General features: G+C 37.4%; 2 protein-coding genes across 11 annotated transcripts in view; one reads left to right on the top strand and one right to left on the bottom strand.

Annotated features, from left to right (window-relative positions):
* Positions 1-3,917, bottom strand: part of LOC122981172 (V-set and immunoglobulin domain-containing protein 1-like) — a 54,961-nt gene extending 51,044 nt beyond the window's left edge. For 6 of the 10 annotated variants that reach the window (XM_044349777.1, XM_044349780.1, XM_044349779.1 and 3 more), the window contains exon 1: positions 3,730-3,905. In XM_044349777.1, coding sequence (XP_044205712.1) covers positions 3,730-3,853 — 124 coding nt within the window. In that variant the 5' untranslated portion in view covers positions 3,854-3,905. Of the gene's footprint in view, positions 1-2,951; positions 3,131-3,729 lie in introns of those variants that run through there. The other 4 variants (XM_044349785.1, XM_044349782.1, XM_044349784.1 and 1 more) reach the window with 4 other exon arrangements.
* The window catches only part of LOC122981168 (hemicentin-1-like), a 738,767-nt gene that overhangs the window by 697,349 nt on the left and 16,920 nt on the right, over positions 1-24,498 (top strand). The window contains exons 12-13 of the mRNA XM_044349769.1: positions 18,999-19,334; positions 20,052-20,090. Coding sequence (XP_044205704.1) covers positions 18,999-19,334; positions 20,052-20,090 — 375 coding nt within the window. The remainder of the gene's footprint in view (positions 1-18,998; positions 19,335-20,051; positions 20,091-24,498) is intronic.

Raw genomic sequence — 24,498 nt, 5'->3', positions numbered from 1 at the left:
TTGCTAACAATTATCGAAACAAAGCATTAAATAAAGTAAAAGATAAAACATGCAAATCTAAACCTGAAACCTGGAGGCTGAAGTTGGCTTCCGATCACAGCTTCCGAGTGGAATTTCCCGGTCCACCTTAAATGTCGCATAACGCCTGTAGATGGCGGTTGTTACTTAGACCTGTCAAATCTGGACTAGATTATCATGGAGACTCCAGAGACTCATTAAAACACAGTTTCTAATCTGTGAATCCTTTATTCTATTTGTGAAAGTGCAAAAAAGGGGCGATTTCACTGTTTTTTTCCCATCCAGACCACATTAGACCAGGTCCAGATCAAAAAACATTATTTTTAGAACTGTCAAATCTGGACTAGATTATCTCAGAGTGGCTGAAGTGTCTTTCTGATTTATGAAACCTTTATTCTACTTGTGAAAATGGCAATGTTAATGATTTACAATATTGCCACAGCCCAGCCTTTGTTATCTGAAATTTAAAGCAGAAGTCCACGTCTCTCCGTTTCATTTCAGACTGCCATGAAGACTTGCTCTTTCTGACTTCAAAACAAAAGTAGAAAAGTTATTTTTTATTCTTACTTCAACAAAATTACCATTGTTCCTCTAATTGGCCATGGTCAACCTCTCTCACTGCTTCTGCCAATGTTAGTCTTCTCACTTATGCCAAAGCCTGTACCGTGGCCTGTGTTAGAAGTACCATAATTCAGTCTCAAGTGTGCTTCTTCTTCATTTATCTATCTATCTATCTATCTATATATATATAGATGTATATAGATATATATATATATGAAGACATTTTCATAAAGAGCTTTCTTTCAATACTTTGTTACGGTTATCAACATTTGATTGAATGTTCACTAACATTTTCCATCATTTCAGACCCTGTTATTCTCCTCCTGTCCACCAGTTGTTCTTATTGTGTTCCTACTTTTTCCATTCACCTGACCTTGCACCTGCCTGCAGACATGATCCTCATTACCCTATTATCCAGAGTTTATACTGTGGACCCACACAGTATCCTCGTCATTAGCCACAGTGTGTATCATGTCGTCTAGTCACAGCGTTGCAGCCCTTTTCTAGTCTTTCTGGTCTTTCTAGTTTTCAAGTAATGCTTGTTATTTTTTGCTTTTTCCTGCCTGCCTTAACTTTTTATTGCTTTTTGAAACACTTTGTAACATTTGTTTTTAAAAGTTCTATTTAAACAAATAAATACATTATCATCATTATTATTATTAACCTTTTACCTGTTTAACCTATTGGTGTCCTGTGTTGTCCCTGCTGACAAAGTAAATTCTTTTCATAATCATCCTGCTTTTTGAGTCTGTGAGTGTGCCTTTGGGTCAAAAGTAGTATTTCTCAGTTTCCCATCCTCTTACCGTCACTATTGCTCGAAAGTAGTTCTACAACTTTTGGTTGCATTCCTAATATAACTAATACTATTACTAATGTTTCAAGTACCTATGGAGCCCTTTAACTACTACTAAAACCTCCATATGTAACTCAGTCTTTGTTTCTTCCTGATATCTTCTTGCTTCTTTCCAGATCAACTCATTTGAATGTCCTGCTTTTGTCTCAGTGTCCTTCAGTCTTACTGTCTGGCCCACCTCCATTCTGGACATTTCTGTCTATCTTACTTACTTTTTTCCGTCCTTCTTTCTATCTCCTCTCTTCCATATTCCTGCGTTTCTCATAGTCATATACATAGCTTACACTCTGTCCCTATTGTTCTTTATCTGTCATTCTACTTTTCTCTTTATACTTCCATCTTCCTTCTAATTTATTTGATTTTTCCCACCAATTCTCTGTACTTTTCCTGTTTACTTGTCCTTTGCTATTATTCCTCACTGCCTTTCCTTCACTCTTTATGTCCTTCCTTCTCTCCCTTTTTTCTTCTGCCCCTCCTTCACAAATTTGTGTTTTATCCTTTATGCTCCGTATAGAAAACACAGTGACAATACAGATTTAGTGGATTAGATTTGTTTACAAAGTAAACAAGCACAACCAACCTGACCTGAAACCAAATTTTTCTCAAACTAAATTTCTACAATTTATTCCAATTCCTGCAATGGCACATTGTTCCAGATGGTGAATACTTCTTTTCTACTTTTTAGTTGCTGTGTGAAAGTAAGAAAAAAAAATGTTATGACAAGTTGGTGTATATAATGATACCAAGATGTCGCCTGTCGTTATTGTCTAGGTGGAGTATTATTATTGTTTTAATTACAAAGTAAATATACTTAAATAGTAAAAGTTTTTTTTTAAAAAAAGGAAAATATACTCAGAAAAATACACATATCTACCAAGTTTAATCTTAACCACTAATACCATAACCACAAAAAAATCTGTTCAGGGATATAAGTTAAAACTGCTGTTGACCTACCTCTGACAGCATCACATTCAGGATGTATTTGATCCTGTCAGAAGAAACCATGTTGCTGACATCAGCAAAGAAGGTGTCACAGTTGTAGAGGAAGTCTGACAGGTATTTTACAATCCTGTCCAGCTGGGTATCATCATCAAAGATGATTGGGACCCACCGTCCCCCAAAAGTAAAGTGGGGCTGCTCCTCGCCAGAGACAATGGCCGGAAAAGTATGAATTAAATATACTCAAATATTAATAATTACTCAGTCCTGCTTACTTTTCTGGAGCAACAAGCCCGATTAGGTGGGACCAGCCATGTCTCAAACACCTTTCTTGTAGAGATGTGGACTTCTACTTTGAATTTCAGATAACAAAGGCTGGGTTGTAGCAATACTGTAAATCTTAGACCACAGCAAATAGGCAGAGATAGCAATAAGACTGAAAGACTGAAAACGACTGAATACCGCCATCTGCAGGCGGTATGAGACATTTAAGGTGCACCGGGAAAATCCAATCGGAAGCTGTGGATCGGGAGCCAACTTCAGCCTCGTGTTTGATCATCAGTCTAAATAGTTTTCTTACCGCTTATGTCACCAAACGTTACTTCAAAACAGACGAGAGGAAACACCAGAAGAAGAAGCTTCATAGTTGTTGGACGTCTGAAGATTAAACATCATTTTAACACTAAATGAAGATTTAAGATTTGGCGGAATAACGGTCTCATCTGAACACTAGTTTCGTTTCTCAGCTTTCGGGAGCAGCAACGGCACTGACGTCATTACTTCTATTCATACCACTCCTACTTTATTTTACACATTTAATCTGTAACTGTGTAAGAATTAAAAAAAACAGAGCCAGGGCGATATAAAACACTAAAGAACAGTCCTGATTGATTGATTGATTGATTGATTGATTGATTGATTGATTGATTTGACCTGCACCGTATCAACAGACACTAAACCTTTTCAATGTGGTTTCTTCAGAATAGAGTATGAGTGCAGACAGATGAGAGAGAGAGGCAAGACAAGACAGATGAGTGAGACAGAGAAAATTATTTAGTAAATGAGATTATTATTATTATTACATTAAACATATCAGCAGTCATACATACATGTTCAGTTCTATGTTACGTGACAATAAATATTGTCAAAAAGTATTTGAATTGTACTGAATTCATTTGATTTGACAGTCAGGTATTGATTACATGCAGATGTAGATACAACTACAAGGCTACTTAAATATATATCACACTAAATAGTTAGACATTATGATCCCCCGGACCTTTGCTTCAGGAAATTTTTCTCTAACTGGACCTCTTTAAATTTTAGTTGAATACCCCTGGTCTAAATAGTTTTCTTACCGCTTATGTCACCAAACGTTACTTCAAAACAGAGAAGAGGAAACACCAGAAGAAGAAGCTTCATAGTTGTCGAGGACGTCTGAAGATTAAACATCATTTTAACACTCAATGAAGACTGAACCATTCGTGGCGGAATAACGGTCTCATCTGAACACTAGTTTCGTTTCTCAGCTTTCGAGAGCAGCAACGGCAGTGACGTCATTACTTCTATTCATACCACTCCTACTTTATTTTACACATTTAATCTGTAACTGTGTAAGAATAAAAAAGAAACACAGAGCCAGGGCGACAGAAAACACCACAGAACAGTCCTGATTGATTAATTGATTGCTTAATTGATTGATTGATTGATTGATTGATTGATTGATTGATTGATTGATTGATTGATTTGACCTGCACTGAAGTATTATCTCCATAAATCTACAGGAAGGAGGCAGCAAAATGCAGCCTCACAGTTGTTATAATATATTTGGTGGTTGTAACTTTCCTGTTTCAGTTTATATAAAGACTCTTTTAAATCCTTGAAAGAAGATGATTGTTTTGTACAAGACTTTATGGTTGATACTGTCACCTCACAGCAAGAACATCCTGGATTCAAAAGCTACAACCAGCTGGTCGTCTTATATGTGGACATCACATGTTCTTCCCATGTTTGCATTGATGGGTCCTTCTTTCTCTCAGTCCAGAAACATACAAGTTGAATTTGAAACATGAGCTCTTAGCTGTGTTGTTGTCTGTGTGTCATCAACTGGTCATCTGTCCAGGATGGACCCTCTCTCACCTAACATGTGCTGGGATTGGCTCCAGAAACCCACAAAAGGAAAAGCAGACAATGGATGAATAATTTTGTTCTATAAATTGTACACAGCAGTGTTCACAACACAGGTGATCTTTTACAGATAAAGTACAACACATGTCATCACACTGTTGCAAGTTTACACTTGAAAAACATACATGAGGTCTCTAAGGGACTGTTAGTTATGGGAGCTATTTTGGCTTAGGGGAGGGACAGTTAACTTTAAATGGTTGCATTTTGTAGTTATTTTAAATAAGATTTTTTCTTTTTAAAATACGTGTTTTACTGGGGATGGTCAAGGTTTGTTATTTTTATAAAGTAGGCCAGACACCCCCTCTGCCAAGTAGAGTAGCAGGAATGGACCCAAATACAGAGACTTCAGGCTCTTTATTAAATGCTCATGCAAACAGGACAAGGCTTCTATTCAAACTGAACAGAACAAACCAGAACGAAACAGAGGATCCAACAGAGACTGAACAGAAAACCAGGGCTAAAATACAAACTGAACTAATGAGCAAATGAGGATCAGGTGACTGGACACAAGGGCAGGCTGGGAGCTGATAGGCTGAGGGAAACACAGGGAGCAGGACTGATGAGGGTAATGCGGGGCAGGTGAGAGGAGGAATACATGAACACAGGAGGAGTGAAGGAACACACAACAGAAAACACAATACACTTAATACAACCCAGCATATCAATGAGCAGAAACCATATATATCAGATAATCCTTCAAAAAGTCCAACTCAAAATAAGCCCTCTCCCACACAGTCCAATATTCACAAAACAGAGAAAGTCTGAGGGCATCTGGAGGATAATGGCAACCAAGACTAACAAGAGTCTCTAGAGTCAATAACAGAACCACGACACCCTCTCTGATAAATAACAAACAGTCTCTAACTTTGTCCAAATAAAACACTGCAGGCCTTCATATTTTTCTATTCTGCACAACTGTGAGATTTTGAAGAGTTCGTCTTTGATTATAAATCTGTGGTTCAAATTTAAACACAAATGTAGCCGCGAACCAAGAGACAAGAGGTGCTGAGAAAGGATGCTGCAGTTAATCACAGACACAATGCAAGTCTGAATCAGAGTCAGCTGGGTGAAGCACAGACAGGAGCCATGAACCAAACCTCCAGATAGTCTCAGGAAAAACGACAGGAGGAGGAAGAAGAGGTGAAGAAGAGGGAAGTCCTGAGACGACAGACAGTCCAGAGCTGAGGAGCCTCGGTTCTACAAAAAAAGGGGAAAAAGAGACAGAAAGACACACAGCTTGATGCTCATGTGTTCAACTGTTGGATCTTTATCCAGATTATTGTCAGCAGGACAGACCTAGAATTTAATGACTAAGTCCTGGTTACACTCACTATGTGGCCAAATGTATGTGGACACTCACACATCAGACCGTTATATGATTATTATCTCATTCTGACACCTTCATCTGTTGCTATAACAGCCTCTTCTCTTCTGGTTTCAGTCTTTCCAGCAGATGTTGGAACCTGGCTGCAGGGATTTGCTCCCATTCAGCCACAAGAGCATCAGTGAGATCAACACTGATGTTGGTGATAAGGTCGAGTTCACAATCAGTGTTTCAGTTCATCCCAAAGGTGTTGGACGGGGTTGAGGTCAGGACTCTGAGCAGGCCAGTCCACTTCTTAAGCACCAAACTGGAGAAACCTTTTCTTTATGGAGCTTTATGCATAAAAAAAGCCTGAAAAAAAGAAATGAATGTCTGATGATCTTTCTGACCAAAATATTATATTTACAGTAGTGTGTGAAATTATTTTTCCTAAGAACAGGCAACATAAATAAACAAGTTTTATTCATAATCATCGTCTCATTGAGTCTAAAAAGTCTCCTCATGTTGTCCTGAGTGCCAGAGATCCAATAAAACAATAAAAGCTGGGCTGCCTCTGTGGTTTAGGGGTTAAGACGTCAAATATGAACCACAACAACACCAGTTCAAACCAGACAAGGACCTGTGTTACATCTCTCTCTCCCTTGTTTCCTGTCATCTCTTCAATATCTAATTAAGGCATAAAATGTCCACAAATATATATTTTAAAAGTGTAAAAGTTGTCTACACTGTCAGGAATGAAGGAATTTCATGTATTTTCACCAGTGTTGAGATCTATAAAAGCTATCTGACTAAATTATAAACTGAGACTTGTCTTTCTTTGTTCCTCAGATTCTCCTTTTTTCCACAAACACTGGCTCTGACAGAAGCATGTGAACGATACTTCATAATCAGTGGGATCAATAATGGAAAGACTAAACCATCTTGCTTTTAGTTCTCCACTAATGTATCTGTGCAGACTTTGACTCGTGTGCTTTGTCAACTACTCTGAGTTTTTTTAGTCCTGAAGGTTGAACATGAACCCTTAAAAATATGGAAATGCAGATGCTGAATCAGGATCATCCGGCTGCTAAACTGTGTATTAAAAAGTGGAGTGTGGCGCCCTCTGTAGGCCCAATGTGGAGCCTCACTGACGTTAAAACTTCTCTTCCCGGAGTATCCTGGTCAAGACAGCAGCACCACATAGAACATGTGGAGTCTCACTGACATTATAATACTCTAGATGGCATCACCCTGGCCTCCAGCACCACTGTAAGGAATCTGGGAGTTATTTTTGATCAGAAACGAGGCTCCTCAGCTCTGGACTGTCTGTCGTCTCAGGACTTCCCTTCATGTATGTTAATAAACTGAAAGCCTGCAACAGTGTGATGATACATGTTGTGCATTTACTGTAAAAGATCACTTGTGTTGTGAACACTGCTGTGTATTCTGAGGAAACCTCACTGAAAAGGTTTAGTTTCTGTTGATAAAGTGCAGGTCAAATCAATCAATCAATCAATCAATCAATCAATCAATCAATCAGGACTGTTCTGTGGTGTTTTCTGTCGCCCTGGCTCTGTGTTTCTTTTTGTGTCTTACACAGTTACAGATTAAATGTGTAGAATAAAGTAGGAAGCAGTGGTATAACGACGACAGTGTTGTTGCTCCCGGAAGCTGAGAAACCAATAGAATTTTCAGATGAGACTGTTACTCTGTCTCGAGTCGTGAAGTCTTCGTTAAGTGGTGTTAAAGTGACTTTTAATCTTCAGACGTCATCGATAACTATGAAGCTTCTTCTTCTCGTGTTTTTCTCTCTCCTGACTGGGTTTGAAGTAACGTTTGGTGATGAAAACGGTAATAAAACTATTTAAATTGATGATTAAACTGAATTATGAAGTTACAGAAATGTGTTGCTTTCACTAAGGAAGGAAACTGAGTTCTTATCTCGTAATTATGACTTACTGTCTCATAATTAGTAGAAAACAGGTGTTACACCGTATTCTATAACCCTGATTCTGTGAGCAGGTTTGCATGTTTTTATCTTTTACTTTATTGAATGCTTTGTTTCTCTGCGGTGACGTCATCTTCACCTCGGAGACAATCTGATGTTCGCTCGTTCGCATCGCGTCCAGTTAGGAAAGATTCATAAGCGACAAAAGCAGCCGACAGTCATTCATTTCTAATGCCAGCTGGTGATGAAGGGCTTCAGACGCCTTGGCATCACCGAGCAGCGCGATGGCAGCGCCAAGAGTTTAAATTTATACAAATTAGAAACCAATTACAGATCGAAGTTTGATTTTCTTCCCACAGCAACTGCTGATCATGGTGCATTCAAGTGCAGCTCGTAAACTCATAAATCTAGACTCGAACGGCCACGAAGAACAGGAAAGGTTCATATTTTTTCCCCTAATTTTCCTTTGTTGAAATTCAAACATCTGTCATAACTTTCTTGTTCTTTCACTACAGTATTTTTTAATAATCACGTAGCAAAGCAAAACCAATCGCCTGTTCAGTGCTACAGATTACAATCTACAAAATTATATAAAATAATCACATCAAATTGTTAGCAGCAGTTGTTATTAGCAAACGTCAGCATATTCTTCTATAACGAGTCTCTACGTATCTCTGTGATGATTTTCCATGTTGTTTTACTGCAGCATTTTTAATCAAATGCTAAAATCAATATATAAAAACAATATCCCACTCAGTTCTACATAAGCAGATTAAAAAAAAATCAAATTGTTGTCACTAAACTCCAGTACATTGAGTCAGACTGGAGTCGTCTCTCTTCAGTTTTTTCAATCTCAAGTCAGCAAGATTTTTTGGCATGAATGTCAGATGAACAATATTCCCAAAGCATCAAGGATAATACGATTCATTAAATAAAATAAATGAATAAATAAAAGAACTGGAAAATGGCAGAAAACATTAAACTCGTGTTTGTGTGTTTGTTTGTATGTATGTGGGGTTTCTTTGCACTCTGATATTATTCTGTTTGTCACATTTTAAGAGGAAGTGCATCTGTGTCTCTACCTCACTGTTGTGCAGTGACCACAGACTCTTTTCTCTGTCGGTAGCCATGACTTCTGGACAGAATTCTCCAAATTCTAATTTTCTATTTTGTAAAATTTTCTTTTAATTGCATAAAATACTCTACATGCTTTTTGTTTCAGTGCATTCACTGCAAGACCAAAGTTACCTGAGTCACTGACTCTGAGCCAGGTAATCATAGTATAAGCTGTGATCTACATGGTGTTTTCTAGTTTGAATTGATATTTGCTTTCCTGAGATTTGGGCTTCTTTTGGGAGATGATTATGTTAGATTTGTTAAAGTTGACTGTCAGATCCAGTTCTGACAGTTGTGCTCCAGGAGGTTCAGGTGCTGCTGTAGTCCTTGTTGTGTGGGCAACAGCAACAGCAGGTCATCAGCACAGAGCAGGAAGTTAACTTCTTTATTGTTAAGGGTTGGGCCAGGTGTTCCAGACTGCTCCAACAGTACTGCTAAGTCATTAATGTAGATGTTAAATAGAGTTGGACAGTTCAGCTGTTGCCCTGAAAGACACCTCTCCTTGAGTGAAGAGATCTGTAGTTGTGTTGCCAGTTTTTACTCCACATTTATTTCTGACATACATCGACTTAATGATGTCATAAAGTTTATCTCCTAAACCACTTTGTAGAATTTTATAACATGATCTCTCTCTTGCCAAATAGAATCAAAAGCCTTTTTAAAGATCAATGAAACCTGCAAAAATGTTCCCCTTGTTTTTTTGATGTACGTGATGAATAATCAGAGTGTAAATGTGGTCAGTAGTGCGGTGATTTGGTAAAAAGCCAATTTGTCCTTTACTCAGGACATTGTGTTCAATAAGGAAGGCCAGCATCCGGTTATTGATAATGCTGCAAAAAACCTTCCCCAGATTACTGCTGACACAGATGCCTCAGTAGTCATTAGGGACCAATTTATCTCCACTCTTATGTATCGGGGAAATAAGCCTCCAGCTCCAGATCTCAGGAAAGCAACCTGATTGAAGAATGAGATTGAACAACTGAAGCAGAGCCTGTTTCAGCTCAGGGCTGCTGTGTTTCAGCATCTCTGTCCTGATGCCATTAGTTCAACATGCTTTCCCAGGTCTTAGTTTTTTTATGCTATTTTCTAATTTTTTCATTGTAATTAGGTAATCAAGGGGGTTCTGATTATTTTTGATTGCTGATTCAAGGATTGTCAATTTTTCTCTAATTTGTTTCGGTTCATGATTGAGATTGTTCAGTGAAATTTGCTCACATAGTTTTTCAAAATGTTCCATTTTATAGGGCCAGGTTGTCTTTTAGTTGTTTAAGTTGTTCCATCTCTGCCAGAACTGATTTTGATCAGTGGATTCCTCAGTTCCTCTTAGTTTCTGATCATGATGTTTTTTCTCATGTTTTATTATGTGTTTGTATTCTGTGTTTCAACATAATTGTGTTGGAGGTCTGTGTTTTGTGGCTGACGATGTTTTAAGTTGAACTGCTGTCTTATTTTTTTCCAGCATTTTTGCAGTCCTTGTTGTATCACTCCTCCTTGTTCAGTCTCTGTTTAGATGCAGAACTGTTCTCAGTAAAACCTGCTTTACTGGCTGATTTATGATAAATATTATTCATTTTAATTAACAGCCATTCACCATTCTTGCTCTTCACTTGTTTGCTCCTCGATACTCTGTCCTTGCGTTAATTTAGAATTACGCGACTGCAAAACTCACCAGGCCCATGAAAAGTAGGTATTATTCTATAGAATAGACTGATGAGAGGTGGAAAGAAGGTGCAGATGAGGTGGAGCATGTGGGTGGCTGGAAACAGAGAAACCAGGTGATTTGGGCTGGTGCAGGGAGGACTGATGTACTACATGGGATCTGAACACACACACACACACACACACACACACACACACACACACACACACACACACACACACAAATCGGATGACAAACAGTCCTCTGATATAACCACTGAAATCTTTACTACTATAATGAAGCCATACATTCTTACTGGGATCAAGTTCACATCAGGACCTTTTCTACAGTATCTATAATGATCCGTCAGATCTAGAAACAGGTGGGGGCGTCGTCCTCATGGTGGAGCAGCTGTGTCTGTGGAAACTCCATCTTCTGTATCAAACATGCTTTATATTTGTGGACAGTGATATTTCTGCAGTATAGTAGATGAACTCTGGGTGTGCTCGCTATCTGAGTGGAGTTCAGAGATTTGTTGTTATTGTCTTTTTATTTAGTTCATAGTTATCATGATCAATTATGGTAAATTAAAGATCTTCTCCAGACATATAAAAATACTCTGCTTGGAACAATAATGTGTATCTGATATAGATATAGAGTATAATTACCACATTAAAATCCTTAAAATGGCAAAACCTATTAACCTATCATGAATCTCAGACTTCATTGTTATTGTTTATTTAATAATAAACATTTGCTATGGAAAAGTTTGGACACCACTTTAAGTTTTGCACAATTACTTTGGAGATAAATTTCTTCACATTTATTTACTTTCTGAGATTTATACAATATTTTCCGTAAAACTAAACTTTATTTTTTAACTCCAGTTGTTCACACAGACTTTTTGTCAAAGTCTTGAAGTCCAAGCTGAGATAACACTGATGACATTACTCTGGTTATTGTTAAAGACTAAAGCTGCTCCAGAGCCTCAGAAGACATTAAACAACAGTTTAACAGGCTGAGTCGTCCTCCTCATGACCAGTAAACTCATCTTTGACATCAGTAAAGTGTCTCTTTACACACAAATGAAGAATATGGTATTAAAATGTAGGTTCACCTCTTGTCTCATTAGAGCTTCATTTGGTTCATATTAAATATTTGATCAAAATTGAAATAGTGTTTGCAGTGGTGATAAGTTACCAAATATTTAGTTGAAACTTGTTTGAAATATGTTCTATCAAACATTCCTGAGATGTGTAGTTAAGGCTGATGTGCTTTTCTATTTCACTGTTTCTCTGTTTTTCCTCTGAAATATGATCATATACAAGCAGAGACAGGTTGAACAAAACATCCCAGTATTACAGTTCATGTCTGATCCTGTAATTGTTCTTTACAAGTTATTGTTTTATACTTTGTTCACAGCTGCAGCTCGAAAGCCATACGTCACAATACTTGATGAAACAAAGAACTGGGCGCTGCTGCAGTGTGAAGTTCGAGATGCTTCTTCAAAACCTAAATTACACTGGGAGGACAGAGCTGGAAACATCCTTAAAGCTGAAGAACCAAAGAAGACAGAAAAAGGAGGCCGCTACGACGTCATCCTCCAAACTACTGTGACCAAGACCGACAACTATTTCTGTGTTGCTACGCAGGAGGAAATCAAACATCAGATTTATGCTGAGATATACGTGTATATCTCTGGTGAGTTTCTTCTTAATTATATTTTAATATTCAAATGATTTTAATTATTAACATGTTTTTAGTTCTGAATAAGTTTCAATGTGTGCTCAGACTGAACACAAAGTGAATGAACTCAAAGCAAGTTGAAAACATTTTAAACTGAGTGAAAACTTCACACTTACACTGAAGCTCTGTGACTCCACTTCAGTAATGTGCAGAGATAAGAGGGAGAGTGAGAGAGTCTGGAGGAAATAACAAAGACACACACACACACACACACACACACACACACACACACACACACACACACACACACACACACACAGTAAGTGTGTACATTCTCAGCCAGTTATAGTAAACGTCTGTATGTTCAGTACAATAAGTTTTTGTGCTGAATAAACACAGACTGTAAAAACACTCCAGCAGTCAAATGAACTTTGTGTTCAGTCTGAAACTCACAGTATCAAAACACAAGTTATTCCATCTCACACTATAATATACTATATCACATCTGGTCACCACTTCTTCTCTCACTGGCTTAGAGTGAGTAGAAGAGGTAACAGGTCATTATTTGACCTGACACTGGTTAAACTGGAGTTATAGTGGGTGAACTCCACTTGTTAAACTATGATGAGCGATAACATGAATCACTCAACATCACAGATTTTAATTGACAGATTAAATTGATGTGATTCACTTTAAGTTAAACTGTATTTCAGAGAAGTTATGACAATAATAACATTAAAGTAAATGAGTCAGTTATGTTTGTTATGTAGCATCATCTGATATTTCACTCTCACTCTAAACTGTATTAATGCACATTATTCTTAAACTAAAACATTCCTCCATAAATGCATCTAGAAAGATTAAAACCAAATTAAAGCTGCAAGCAGTGTTGAACGGGCCTTCGCGCCCTTGCGCACGTTGGGCCGCAGCGCAATCGAAGGGCTTCTGTGATGGGCATGTAGATGTCTTCAGACCCGGGCTGTTTTCAGACAGTGCAAGAAGGAGATAAACATCACTTCCTTTGTCCACTATTTTGCCTGCTGTTGGGGCTGCTTTACTGAAATTTCGTAGGAGGCGCTATTCAGCCAGTTTGCATCACTGATGGAATATTGTCATGTAGACGTGTTCAGGCCGGGAGTCTTATCAAACATGTAAAGTTTGGTGCAGACTGGAGCATTTAAAATAAAGTTATAGCAACTTCCTCTGTCATGGCGAAACATCAAATCTCAACGGTGTGAGGATGAGAATTTTCTGCAGGGTGAGACATGGCTGCCTCGCTCACACCTGTGTCATAAAAATCATGCAAGTTTTGTGCCCATTCACTTGAATTTCAATTAGTAAATTGAAAACCCTTGATGAGTTTGTGTGTAAAACAAATTAATTTCCTAATTTTCATCAAGTCTACTTTTAGTAATGTAAACACTTTTAACTAAGGATGCACAACATTAGATTTTTGCTGATATCTGATATGCAGATATTTCCAACTCATTGTGGCGGATTGCTGATGCCGATATATGCACATATTTTTACCAGCTGGCTGAGGAGGCTATTATACATGCAAGCATAGATTATACTATGATCAAGAAAGACAATATATGAAGGAAGAACTTAGGAAGACTGGAGTTCAGTAGCTCAGCATTAAAGTTCTTCCCTCATATAGGCTATAGTCTTTCTTGATCATTAGGACAATATATGATTGCATGTATAATAGTCTCCTCAGCCAAGTGGGAAAAATATGTGCATATATGAACATCAGCAACTGGCAAAAATGACAGTCAAAAAGTGATCATGTTAAATAATCATGATCTCAATATTGAACAAGATAATTGTGATTATGATTTTTGCCATAATCGAGCACCCCTAAAAACAACATAAATTGTGATTTACATACACACACACACACACACACACACACACACACACATGCACACAAAGAGTTTAAATATGTATGTGATAAATTGTGAATATGTATGTAATGAATAGTTTTCTTTAAGAAACTTTTACTTGAACATTTTTCAGTGTGCTCCTAAAGTTATATGTATGCTCCTAAATTCTTTCATTTAGGAGCACAAGTACTACTTGAAAAAGAGTAAGGATTGAACACTGCTGTCAGATGTGTAGAAACACTAAGTAACTGGAGTGTGGCCAGTCCAAGGGCTTCTGAGCTGACAGAGCTGACTTTCCTCATCCCCCCCTCCCATTCTCTCTCTCCCTCTCAGCTGGAAGGAAGGATTTCAGAGTGATCTTCTTGTGAAATATCCTCAAAAATCCCATGACTTGGGCCAAATCCTACATAAAAATCACATTTTTTTGTAGGAATTTTCGTCGCGAATCCATTGACACAGGTTTGAAAGTGGTCGGACTTATAGTTTAGACGTCAGACGCCCCAGTTTGGCACAAAGTCCATGCCCAGAGATTGCCTCTCCATTGGTTTACATTGTAAGGTGTGATGTCGCACTCCAACTTTCAGGGCTTACTAGATCTGAACCGTTCGAGTTATTACAAAGTTTTTAATAACTTTTGTTCAGCACAGTGTGATAAGTCATGTATTAAAGTTTGAAACCGATACCATTAACGCCCTAGGAGGAGATAGCGTTTATTCAAGGTCCAAAATTAGCACAAAGTCGTACTTTGATCAGCACACTGCGGACTTCCTGTTGGATTTAGGTCAGGGGTGTCAACATAGGATTTGTAGGTCTTGATGAGACGAATAATTGAGTTTTGGTTCGATCTCTCTACGACATTCCCACGGGCTGTGGCCGCCATTTTAGATACATAGGTGGCACTATAGAGCACATTTTAGCACATTGGGGGATAATTTTTACATTTTATCATATTTTTCAAGAGATCTGATATGCGTGCCAAATTTGGTGGGTTTTTGAGCATGTTTAGGGGGTCAAATTTAGGTCTGAAGTGGTGAGATAATAAAGAAAGAAAGAAGTGGAACAGATACAAGAGAGTCTTTGCCCCTTTGGGGCTCAGGCTCTAACAATAGGGTCCTCGCCCTTAGGCGAGGACTACTGTTTTACAGTAGTAAAACGAGGTCCTCTGCCTTTTGGGCTCAGTCCCTAATAATGTCCCTAACAGCATAACTCTGTGCTCACGCCTTAATAAATAATGGTGTGAAAGCAAAGCTCTGAACAACTGTCAATCAGTCAGGTGAATCATCCTGAACTTCTGTGAATTCAAAATAGTTAAAAGAAAACTAACAAATATGTCATCATTCAATCAGGAATAAAAAAGCCCTCAGCCATTATACTGTATATGATACACTGAAGACAGTTATAAGGTGAAGTCAGTGGCTTTCAATATGCTGTTTTTCACTCTTTGACTTCCCTGCGTTTTTCTAACCACAACCAGTGTGACATTTTATCTCAGCAGCTGCAGACGAACGGAAAGAGAAACTAAATGACATTTGAAAAGTGAGCGTAGGAATGAACTCTTGTCTCTCTCATGGTATCTGATTGTAAGATTGACTGAGTTTGAGATTTTCATCTTTTCAGACATTACATTTATCTGAAGAGACCCTTTCACCTCATCACTACAAAACATTTTTTCCTTTAATTTTTAAATGTTAAATCTCTGTTGAGCTGTTCTGGAGCTCTGGAAAAAAGTTGTATATACATGTACCACTTATTCAGATGGTATCTTAAAATTACACAAGTCAAAGCTTCTGAACAACATAATATTCAATTAGTCAATAACAGGCAAACATAAAATTGATCTGTACAGACTAATGCAGACTAATCTAGTCATAGTTAAAATAAGATGGCAACTCTGTGTATCTTCATTTTTGATCAGTTGATCTATAATCTCTTTGGTAATTAAAAAATACCTTTTAAGATATTGGAAATTTCAACTGAATTCACACTGGAAACCTTACTTGGTGTTTTGAAGTGCAGCCTCACAGAGCTGCTTAACTGTAGACTCTAACCAGCCTTTCTTGTTAAATTAATGATCATTTTTATAATTTAATATTAGTTTTGATGTCAGTATTACATTCATGTCAATTTTTAAAATTTCATCTTATTCATTGTGTTTACATAAAAAGGATTTTTTTTGTTTATTTGTCAGAAGCTGAATTATGTTCTTTGCTTTCCAGCACATTCACACACATCCATGTGTTACTCAAGCATGTTTCACTGAAATTACCTCCCAACGACTGTAATAAGAGAAGTAAGATCAATGGATGCAACACCCTGGCAGTCTGAAAAATGACAAGAGATTTGTACTTATTAAGATTATACAAATCAAAGATACAATAAGTCTTCTCTTGGTGGAAAATGATAAAGAGGAAATCTTCAAACAAATACAGTAATAATGTTTATAAAGATTATTGCTTTGCTTCTTCTGTTTCTCTAGTTTTTCTTCTTTGTGTCTGAGTCTCTCAGAGCTTTGCAGAGGGTGTGTCAGGTGTGACTTCCTGTCCAACTAAACCACAGAGGAAATAAGAGCTTGTTTGACAAGAACTAGTCCTGCAAAGATTACAGGAAAGCACATGACAATACATGCATGTTGGAACCATAATATGCATGCATTGTCACATATTCAGTTTTCAGAGTGAGGCGACACAGCTTCTCTCCACCAACCAGGAAATGAATATACAGTTCTGAAAGTCTGTGTCTATAATATAGTGGAAGGGTAACTTGTGTTGTATAGGTTTTCTTTTATCATTTTAGATCTGTTCTGTCTTGTGTTTTGAAGTTCTTTATTTTAGCAATTTCATATTGAAAAAGCTGTAAATGTGAAGGGTACCCACTTGATTTTGTCTAACTCAGGCTATTGAACCTTCATTCTAGCCTAAGTTGAATTTAACTGCATTTTTTCACAAAACAGGGGCTGAATATTTGACTCCCATCACTTACATTTCAGTCTGGCAGTACTTCAGGGCAAGTATGAACAGGAGGAACAATTACAGGGACCAATAAATATTTCAATGTACATATGGGCTTCTGAGTTTTCGGTTAAGAATTACTGTCACTTAGGAAGACTGGAGTTCAGTAGCTCAGCATTAAAGTTCTTCCCTCATATAGGCTATAGTCTTTCTTGATCATTAGGACAATATATGATTGCACGTATAATAGTCTCCTCAGCCAAGTGGGAAAAAATATGTGCATATATGAACATCAGCAACTGGCAAAAATGACAGTCAAAAGGTGATCATGTTAAATAATTGTGATCCAATATTGAACAAGATAATTGTGATTATGATTTTTGCCATAATTGAGCACCCCTAAAAACACAAATTGTGATTTACATACACACACACACACACACACACACACACACACACACACACACACACACACACACACATGCACACAAAGAGTTTAAATATGTATGTGATAAATTGTAAATATGTATGTAATGAATAGTTTTCTTTAAGAAACTTTTACTTGAACATTTTTCAGTGTGCTCCTAAAGTTATATGTATGCTCCTAAATTCTTTCATTTAGGAGCACAAGTACTACTTGAAAAAGAGTAAGGATTGAACACTGCTGTCAGATGTGTAGAAACACTAAGTAACTGGAGTGTGGCCAGTCCAAGGGCTTCTGAGCTGACAGAGCTGACTTTCCTCATCCCCCCCTCCCATTCTCTCTCTCCCTCTCAGCTGGAAGGAAGGATTTCAGAGTGATCTTCTTGTGAAATATCCTCAAAAATCCCATGACTTGGGCCAAATCCTACATAAAAATCACATTTTTTTGCACACATTAGCACATTTTGGCACTTCGGGGGTTAATTTTTACATTTTATCAAATTTTTCACCAGACCTGATGTGCGTGCCAAATTTGGTGAGTTTTTGAGCATGTTTAGGGGGTCAAATTTAGAGTTAAAGTGGCGTAACAAGAAAGAAAGAAACACACGAAAAACAATAGGGTCTTCGCCCTTTGGGCTCAGGCCCTAATTATTACCTGATGTTCCTTTACAGTTACAATTAGCTGTGATTTCCCTCTTTAATGTTTCTTGTTCTCCAGATTATTTATTTCATGCTTTGTTTCCATAGTTGTTACCAAATGGCTCCACAGTGTTTAGATAGAAAGAAGTTTTGACAGTTTGATGCATTTCAGATGTGACTTCAGGCTTCAGGCAGGTGTTTTCTGTCTGTGTAGTTCAGAGGTTCGTCCTTACTGTCTTTTTATTGACTTCATAGTGATCATGATGAATTATGGTGAATTAAGTTTGACTTTGTTTAGTTCAGTTTTCCTCTTCGATCTGCAGCGCTCTCTCTGGCTTCTCTTTCTTTCTCTCACTCATTTTTTCAACCAGCTGTAATATTTATTTGTGTGTTGGATGGACAGACAGAGATAGTCTGATGACGTAGTCAGTGATGAAGATCATCATCATTTTGGAAAAACAGTTAAAAGACTTAAATGTTATTATTTATTAATGAGTGTGATGTTCTCCTGAGGTTATGCTGATAAATAAGGACTAGTAAAATGAAATATAAAAGATGAAAACAAATAGAGAAATAATAAATATAATAATAATAATAATAATAATACATTTATACATACATAAAATTATAAACATATTTACAAAGTAAAATATTCCCAAGTGCAAATATATAATGTTCAGGGCAGAGCAAAGGATTTGTTGAAGACAATGTTCCAGACGACAAGAAACAAGAAAAGTTTCTTGTTATAACATAAGTTGATATGTTGCTATGACAACAAACTTCCATATGTCTGTCTTAACCTGATTATTCTGCATGTAAACATACTGATTAATACATGTTTTTGTCCTCCAGAGCCAAATGTCATCAAAGTGATCGTGGAAGGAAGTGACATCATTTTACCCTGTTCACTCAGCAGCAAGGAGAACATTGTGTATCAATCGTTTGTCTGGACGAAAGATGGTCAGAAGCAGGTGTTCTTCTATGATGCAGGACTTCATACCAATAACGACCATCCAGGTCAAGATGAGCAGTTTAAAGGACGAGTCTCACATTTTGATGATGAACTGAAGTCAGGAAACGCCTCCATAATCATCAGAAATACAACGGTGGCTGACAGTGGAGACTACACCTGTGATTTTCCACAACTTCAGCCAAGACAAATATTCTACATTAAGCTTCATGTTGTCGGTGAGTGTTTTTATAAAACTCTTATTTACTGATGTGACTGGTTTAAGAGTCTCAGATGGACTCAAATCACATAGTCAGAAAACACATCTGGCAGGGCCTCGTCCCCACAGCGCTGCAACCATGTATAGAGAGATTCCCTCTATCAAACATGATGGATATTTGAGACACATTGCAGTTTGTGTCACTGCATCCAATAAATTTTGTAACTTTCTTAAACCTATTAAGTACATCCAGCTTCATGCAGTGATTGTCCAGGTGTGTTGAGGTAAGAAAGAGAAACTTCTCTCTCAAACTCCTGATTTTAACAGCATGGATGTCTTGAAGGGGAGACTGTATGAAAGTGTGAGCTGTTATCACCATTTAAATGATTATCACGTCTCGCCCCTCTCTATAACGCCAGGCTTTACACTCAGTTCAGAGCAGCTATAAACACTTTTACCTTTAGATGACACGTTGTAAGACCTACAGTAGTTCATTTCAAGTGAACTCCAGCCTTAACCCATCTGGGACTGACACAAAGCAGTCGTGTCTGTGAATGTGCGGCCAGTTTAAACCAGGATGTTTGTGAAATCTGAGACTGGGGTTTCTTTTTTTCCTCCAATCAGTTCTGTTCAATAAACAGGCAGCAAAGTTCTGTTTTTCCCAGTATTAGTCTACCTGTCTGCCATGTTGATGATATCATACAAACCTTCTAACATAACTATGTTTTCTTTTTAGATGGTGTCTTTAAAGACAGAACAGCTGAAAACATCCCAGGTGAGTCCTGATTGTGATGACGTCACTGTCTCTACATCTGACACCTGCTGTAACTTTGACTCCTACAGGCCTCAATCATTCACAAACTAGAAAATCTGTATAACTGTGAAACAGATCAGGGATCATTCTTGTATTTTTACGTGAATCTAAGTGCTGTCTGGCAGCTTCCTCACAGCAGAATTAATGTGTAAATATTCTTCTCAGCAAATAAAACAACAACCTCTCTCTTTCTGTTTCTCTCAGCACAATAATCACACTGGTAGGTTTATTATTGAACGAGCAGTGATTTATAAAAGTTTGTTTATTCTTCAAATTTGTGGTCACATGATTTTTGGCGTAGTGAAGCGAAGCATTGAAACGTCGTGCTGCGATACATTTGCTTTGAAAGGTTGATATGATATTGAGTCGTCTGCATCGAGTGTAACATCACTAGTTTAGTGTCGTACAGAATATTGTATGAATCTCAGACTTCATTGTTATTGTTTATTTAATAATAAACATTTGCTTTGGAAAAGTTTGGACACCACTTTAAGTTTTGCACAATTACTTTGGAGATAAATTTCTTCACATTTATTTACTTTCTGAGATTTATACAATATTTTCTGTAAAACTAAACTTTATTTTTTAACTCCAGTTGTTCACACAGACTTTTTGTCAAAGTCTTGAAGTCCAAGCTGAGATAACACTGATGACATTACTCTGGTTATTGTTAAAGACTAAAGCTGCTCCAGAGCCTCAGAAGACATTAAACAACAGTTTAACAGGCTGAGTCGTCCTCCTCATGACCAGTAAACTCATCTTTGACATCAGTAAAGTGTCTCTTTACACACAAATGAAGAATATGGTATTAAAATGTAGGTTTACCTCTTGTCTCATTAGAGCTTCATTTGGTTCATATTAAATATTTGATCAAAATTGAATCTCACATTTTAATGGATTTTAGGTTTTAGGAGGAATTGAGATTATAAAACATGAACAAACCTGTAGTTTTTAGTTTAAAACAATAATGCTCTCCTTCCTGTGTGAGAAAATAAAAACCTCCAGTTAAATGTTTGATCAGCTGCTGTCGGCTACTAAAGAAGAACTACAACTAATCTGATGGTCAGTTTTTCATTCTGGCAGCTTGAGACTGTTGATCAAATGTTTCTCACTGACACAATTAAACTCTGATAACACAAAGGCTCAAACATGCTTTACAAGAACCTATGATTCATATTTTATACACAATGTTTATATGACTTTAGTGTGATAGAAAATACTGTCTACATCTCAGACAACAAATTACACCTGATTTCATTTTTATTTTTGTTGCTCAAGAAACTGAACAGAAATTCAAGTTTTGTCCAAACTTCTTCACTGTATGTGTCTCTGTCATGATATGAGTCAGAAATAGTGTTTGCAGTGGTGATAAGTTACCAAATATTTAGTTGAAACTTGTTTGAAATATGTTCTATCAAACATTCCTGAGATGTGTAGTTAAGGCTGATGTGCTTTTCTATTTCACTGTTTCTCTGTTTTTCCTCTGAAATATGATCATATACAAGCAGAGACAGGTTGAACAAAACATCCCAGTATTACAGTTCATGTCTGATCCTGTAATTGTTCTTTACAAGTTATTGTTTTATACTTTGTTCACAGCTGCAGCTCGAAAGCCATCCGTCGTGATAGTTGATCTAACAAAGGACTCGGCGCTGCTGCAGTGCGAAGTTCGAGATGCTTTTCCAAAACCTAAATTACACTGGCAGGACAGTGATGGAAACATCCTTCAACCTAAAGAAACAAAGGAGACAGAAAGAGGAGGCCGCTACGACGTCATCCTCAAAATTAATGTGACCAAGACCGACAACTATAGCTGTGTTGCTACGCAGGAGAAAATCTACCATCAGATTTATGCTGAGATATACATGTCTATCTCTGGTGAGTTTCTTCTTAATCATATTTTAATATTCAAATGATTTTAATTATTAACATGTTTTTAGTTCAGAATAAATTTCAATGTGTGCTCAGACTGAACACAAAGTGAATGAACTCAAAGCAAGTTGAAAACATTTTAAACTGAGTGAAAACTTCACACTTACACTGAAGCTCTGTGACTCCACTTCAGTAATGTGCAGAGATAAGAGGGAGAGTGAGAGAGTCTGGAGGAAATAACAAAGACACACACACACACACACAGTAAGTGTGTACATTCTCAGCCAGTTATAGTAAACGTCTGTATGTTCAGTACAATAAGTTTTTGTGCTGAATAAACACAGACTGTAAAAACACTCCAGCAGTCAAATGAACTTTGTGTTCAGTCTGAAACTCACAGTATGAAAACACAAGTTATTCCATCTCACACTATAATATACTATATCACATCTGGTCACCACTTCTTCTCTCACTGGCTTAGAGTGAGTAGAAGAGGTAACAGGTCATTATTTGACCTGACACTGGTTAAACTGGAGTTATAGTGGGTGAACTCCACTTGTTAAAGGGGAGGTATTATGCTTTTCTTTATTTTCAGACATATATAATGTCACAATATCAGATATTCATGTTAAAAGTGGCCGACGTGTCAAATAACGAGGTAAACGTATGTAGCAGTAATCCCTGTGAGCAGAAAGCAGCAGTTTCAGGCTGCTCTGAACGCTCGGTTTCCAACGTTTTTTTCTACTTTCAGCCAAGCTGACGTCAGTTCGCGACAGATTTCCGGGAGTAGTTACGCCAAGCCACGACGCCATTACACAGCACAGCAAAGTAAAATAAGTAGTTTACCTGTTGGAGGTGTGCTGGTTGTCTGCAGCTCTTCATAAAACATCATCATCACTGTGGCTGTTCCGGCTTGTACTCTTCCTCCCTGCGTTATTTCTAACTGATCCACTGAACAAATAACTCCAAATAGCTCCATATGTTGTTGTTTTGACCGGTGTTTAGCGCCGCTAACGAAGCTCCGCTAATTCCGTGAGGAATACACTTTTACTTCCTGTAAGTTCTTCACAATAAAAGTCTCCTGTTAGTTAGTCATTTAAAAGCTTTTAATTTGAAGCAGTAAAGCAGGAAATCTTTGGTTTGCATTGACGGTACAGTTATACAACTCTGATACGTAAAGCTGGCCAATCAGAACAGAGTGGGCTCCTCGGGAGGGGGGCCTGTGTCCAAACTGAAATATCTCAAAAACTATTGGATGGATTCATTCATGTCCCGTCAGGATGAATCATAATAAATTTGGTGATTCTTTGAGTTTTCATTTATCACCAACATCAGGTCAAAATTTAATTTGTCAAATAATTTGGTTCATGCAAAAATATCTGAAAAACTAATGACGTTCCCATCAGCCTCAGCTGTTTAGCACTGATTAGCAAATGCTAACATGCTAACATGGCAACCTGATAAACATCACTCATTCACTCATTCAATATTCCCTTTACATCAATAAATAGTAATAAACTGAGATTTCACTCATCATCATCATTTATCTTCATCACTGACAGCTGTAGAGTCTCACAGTGGTAATTTTCACATTTATAAAATGTGGAGCTTTGTGTTGTGAATTTGTAACATAAAGTAGTGAACATGTCATGGACTCTACTTTCTTATTCCTTGGTGAGAATTTAACTGGAAAAAAATATAGATTAATATATAAAATATAATTAAAAATGGATTAATGTACAAACTCAGACACTGAAATAAAATGGTGGACAGTCAGTATAGTGCACTACATAGTAAACAGGAAGTGATGTCAGAAACAGCCTTCGTCTTGTTTTCAGTTTGATTATAAGTTGTGATGCTGAAATGATTTCTGTGTTTACATTGTTGATGACTTTCTGATTGCAGCTACAGATGTTTACTGGTAAATTAATAACACAGTAATATGGACTTTACCAGTAAAGATATTCATTATGTTTTAAAGTTGCAATTTAATGATTTAATTCATTCATTATGACATCAACTATCATAAAGTGAAGATGTTAATCCAGAGTCCATCATAGACTTGTACTTGTGATCCTCGGCTCAGGATGTAGAAAACCTGGACTGTGGACAGATTTCCACACACATGTGCAGATCTCAGGTACGGCAGGAGTGTAGCAAAAGTCACCTGTAAAAAGCCTAAAGTGGAGCGACAGGACAGTGATTGAAACATCCTTCCTACTGAGGATCAACACGTCTCAGAAACAGGAGGATGCTACAACAACATGACCCTCCTCACTACTGGGACCAAAACCAACCTCTGAGCTGTGTAGCCGAGCAGGAGGAAACTGCTCATAAGATCGATGCTAATATCACTGTGTCTGCTGAGAGTCATCTCACTGCTGCTTTAATCTGTCAATCATTTTAGATTTTAGGAGCATGCACACCTTTAGTTGTTCTCTTTGTGTAGGTTATGATGTCTGTACATGATTTACAGTTACATTCTGAGTCTTACATT

Source organism: Thunnus albacares, chromosome 4, assembly GCF_914725855.1.
Source record: "Thunnus albacares chromosome 4, fThuAlb1.1, whole genome shotgun sequence".
In the NCBI taxonomy this organism is placed as follows: domain Eukaryota; kingdom Metazoa; phylum Chordata; class Actinopteri; order Scombriformes; family Scombridae; genus Thunnus; species Thunnus albacares.
This window is presented reverse-complemented; position numbering and strand designations above follow the sequence as displayed.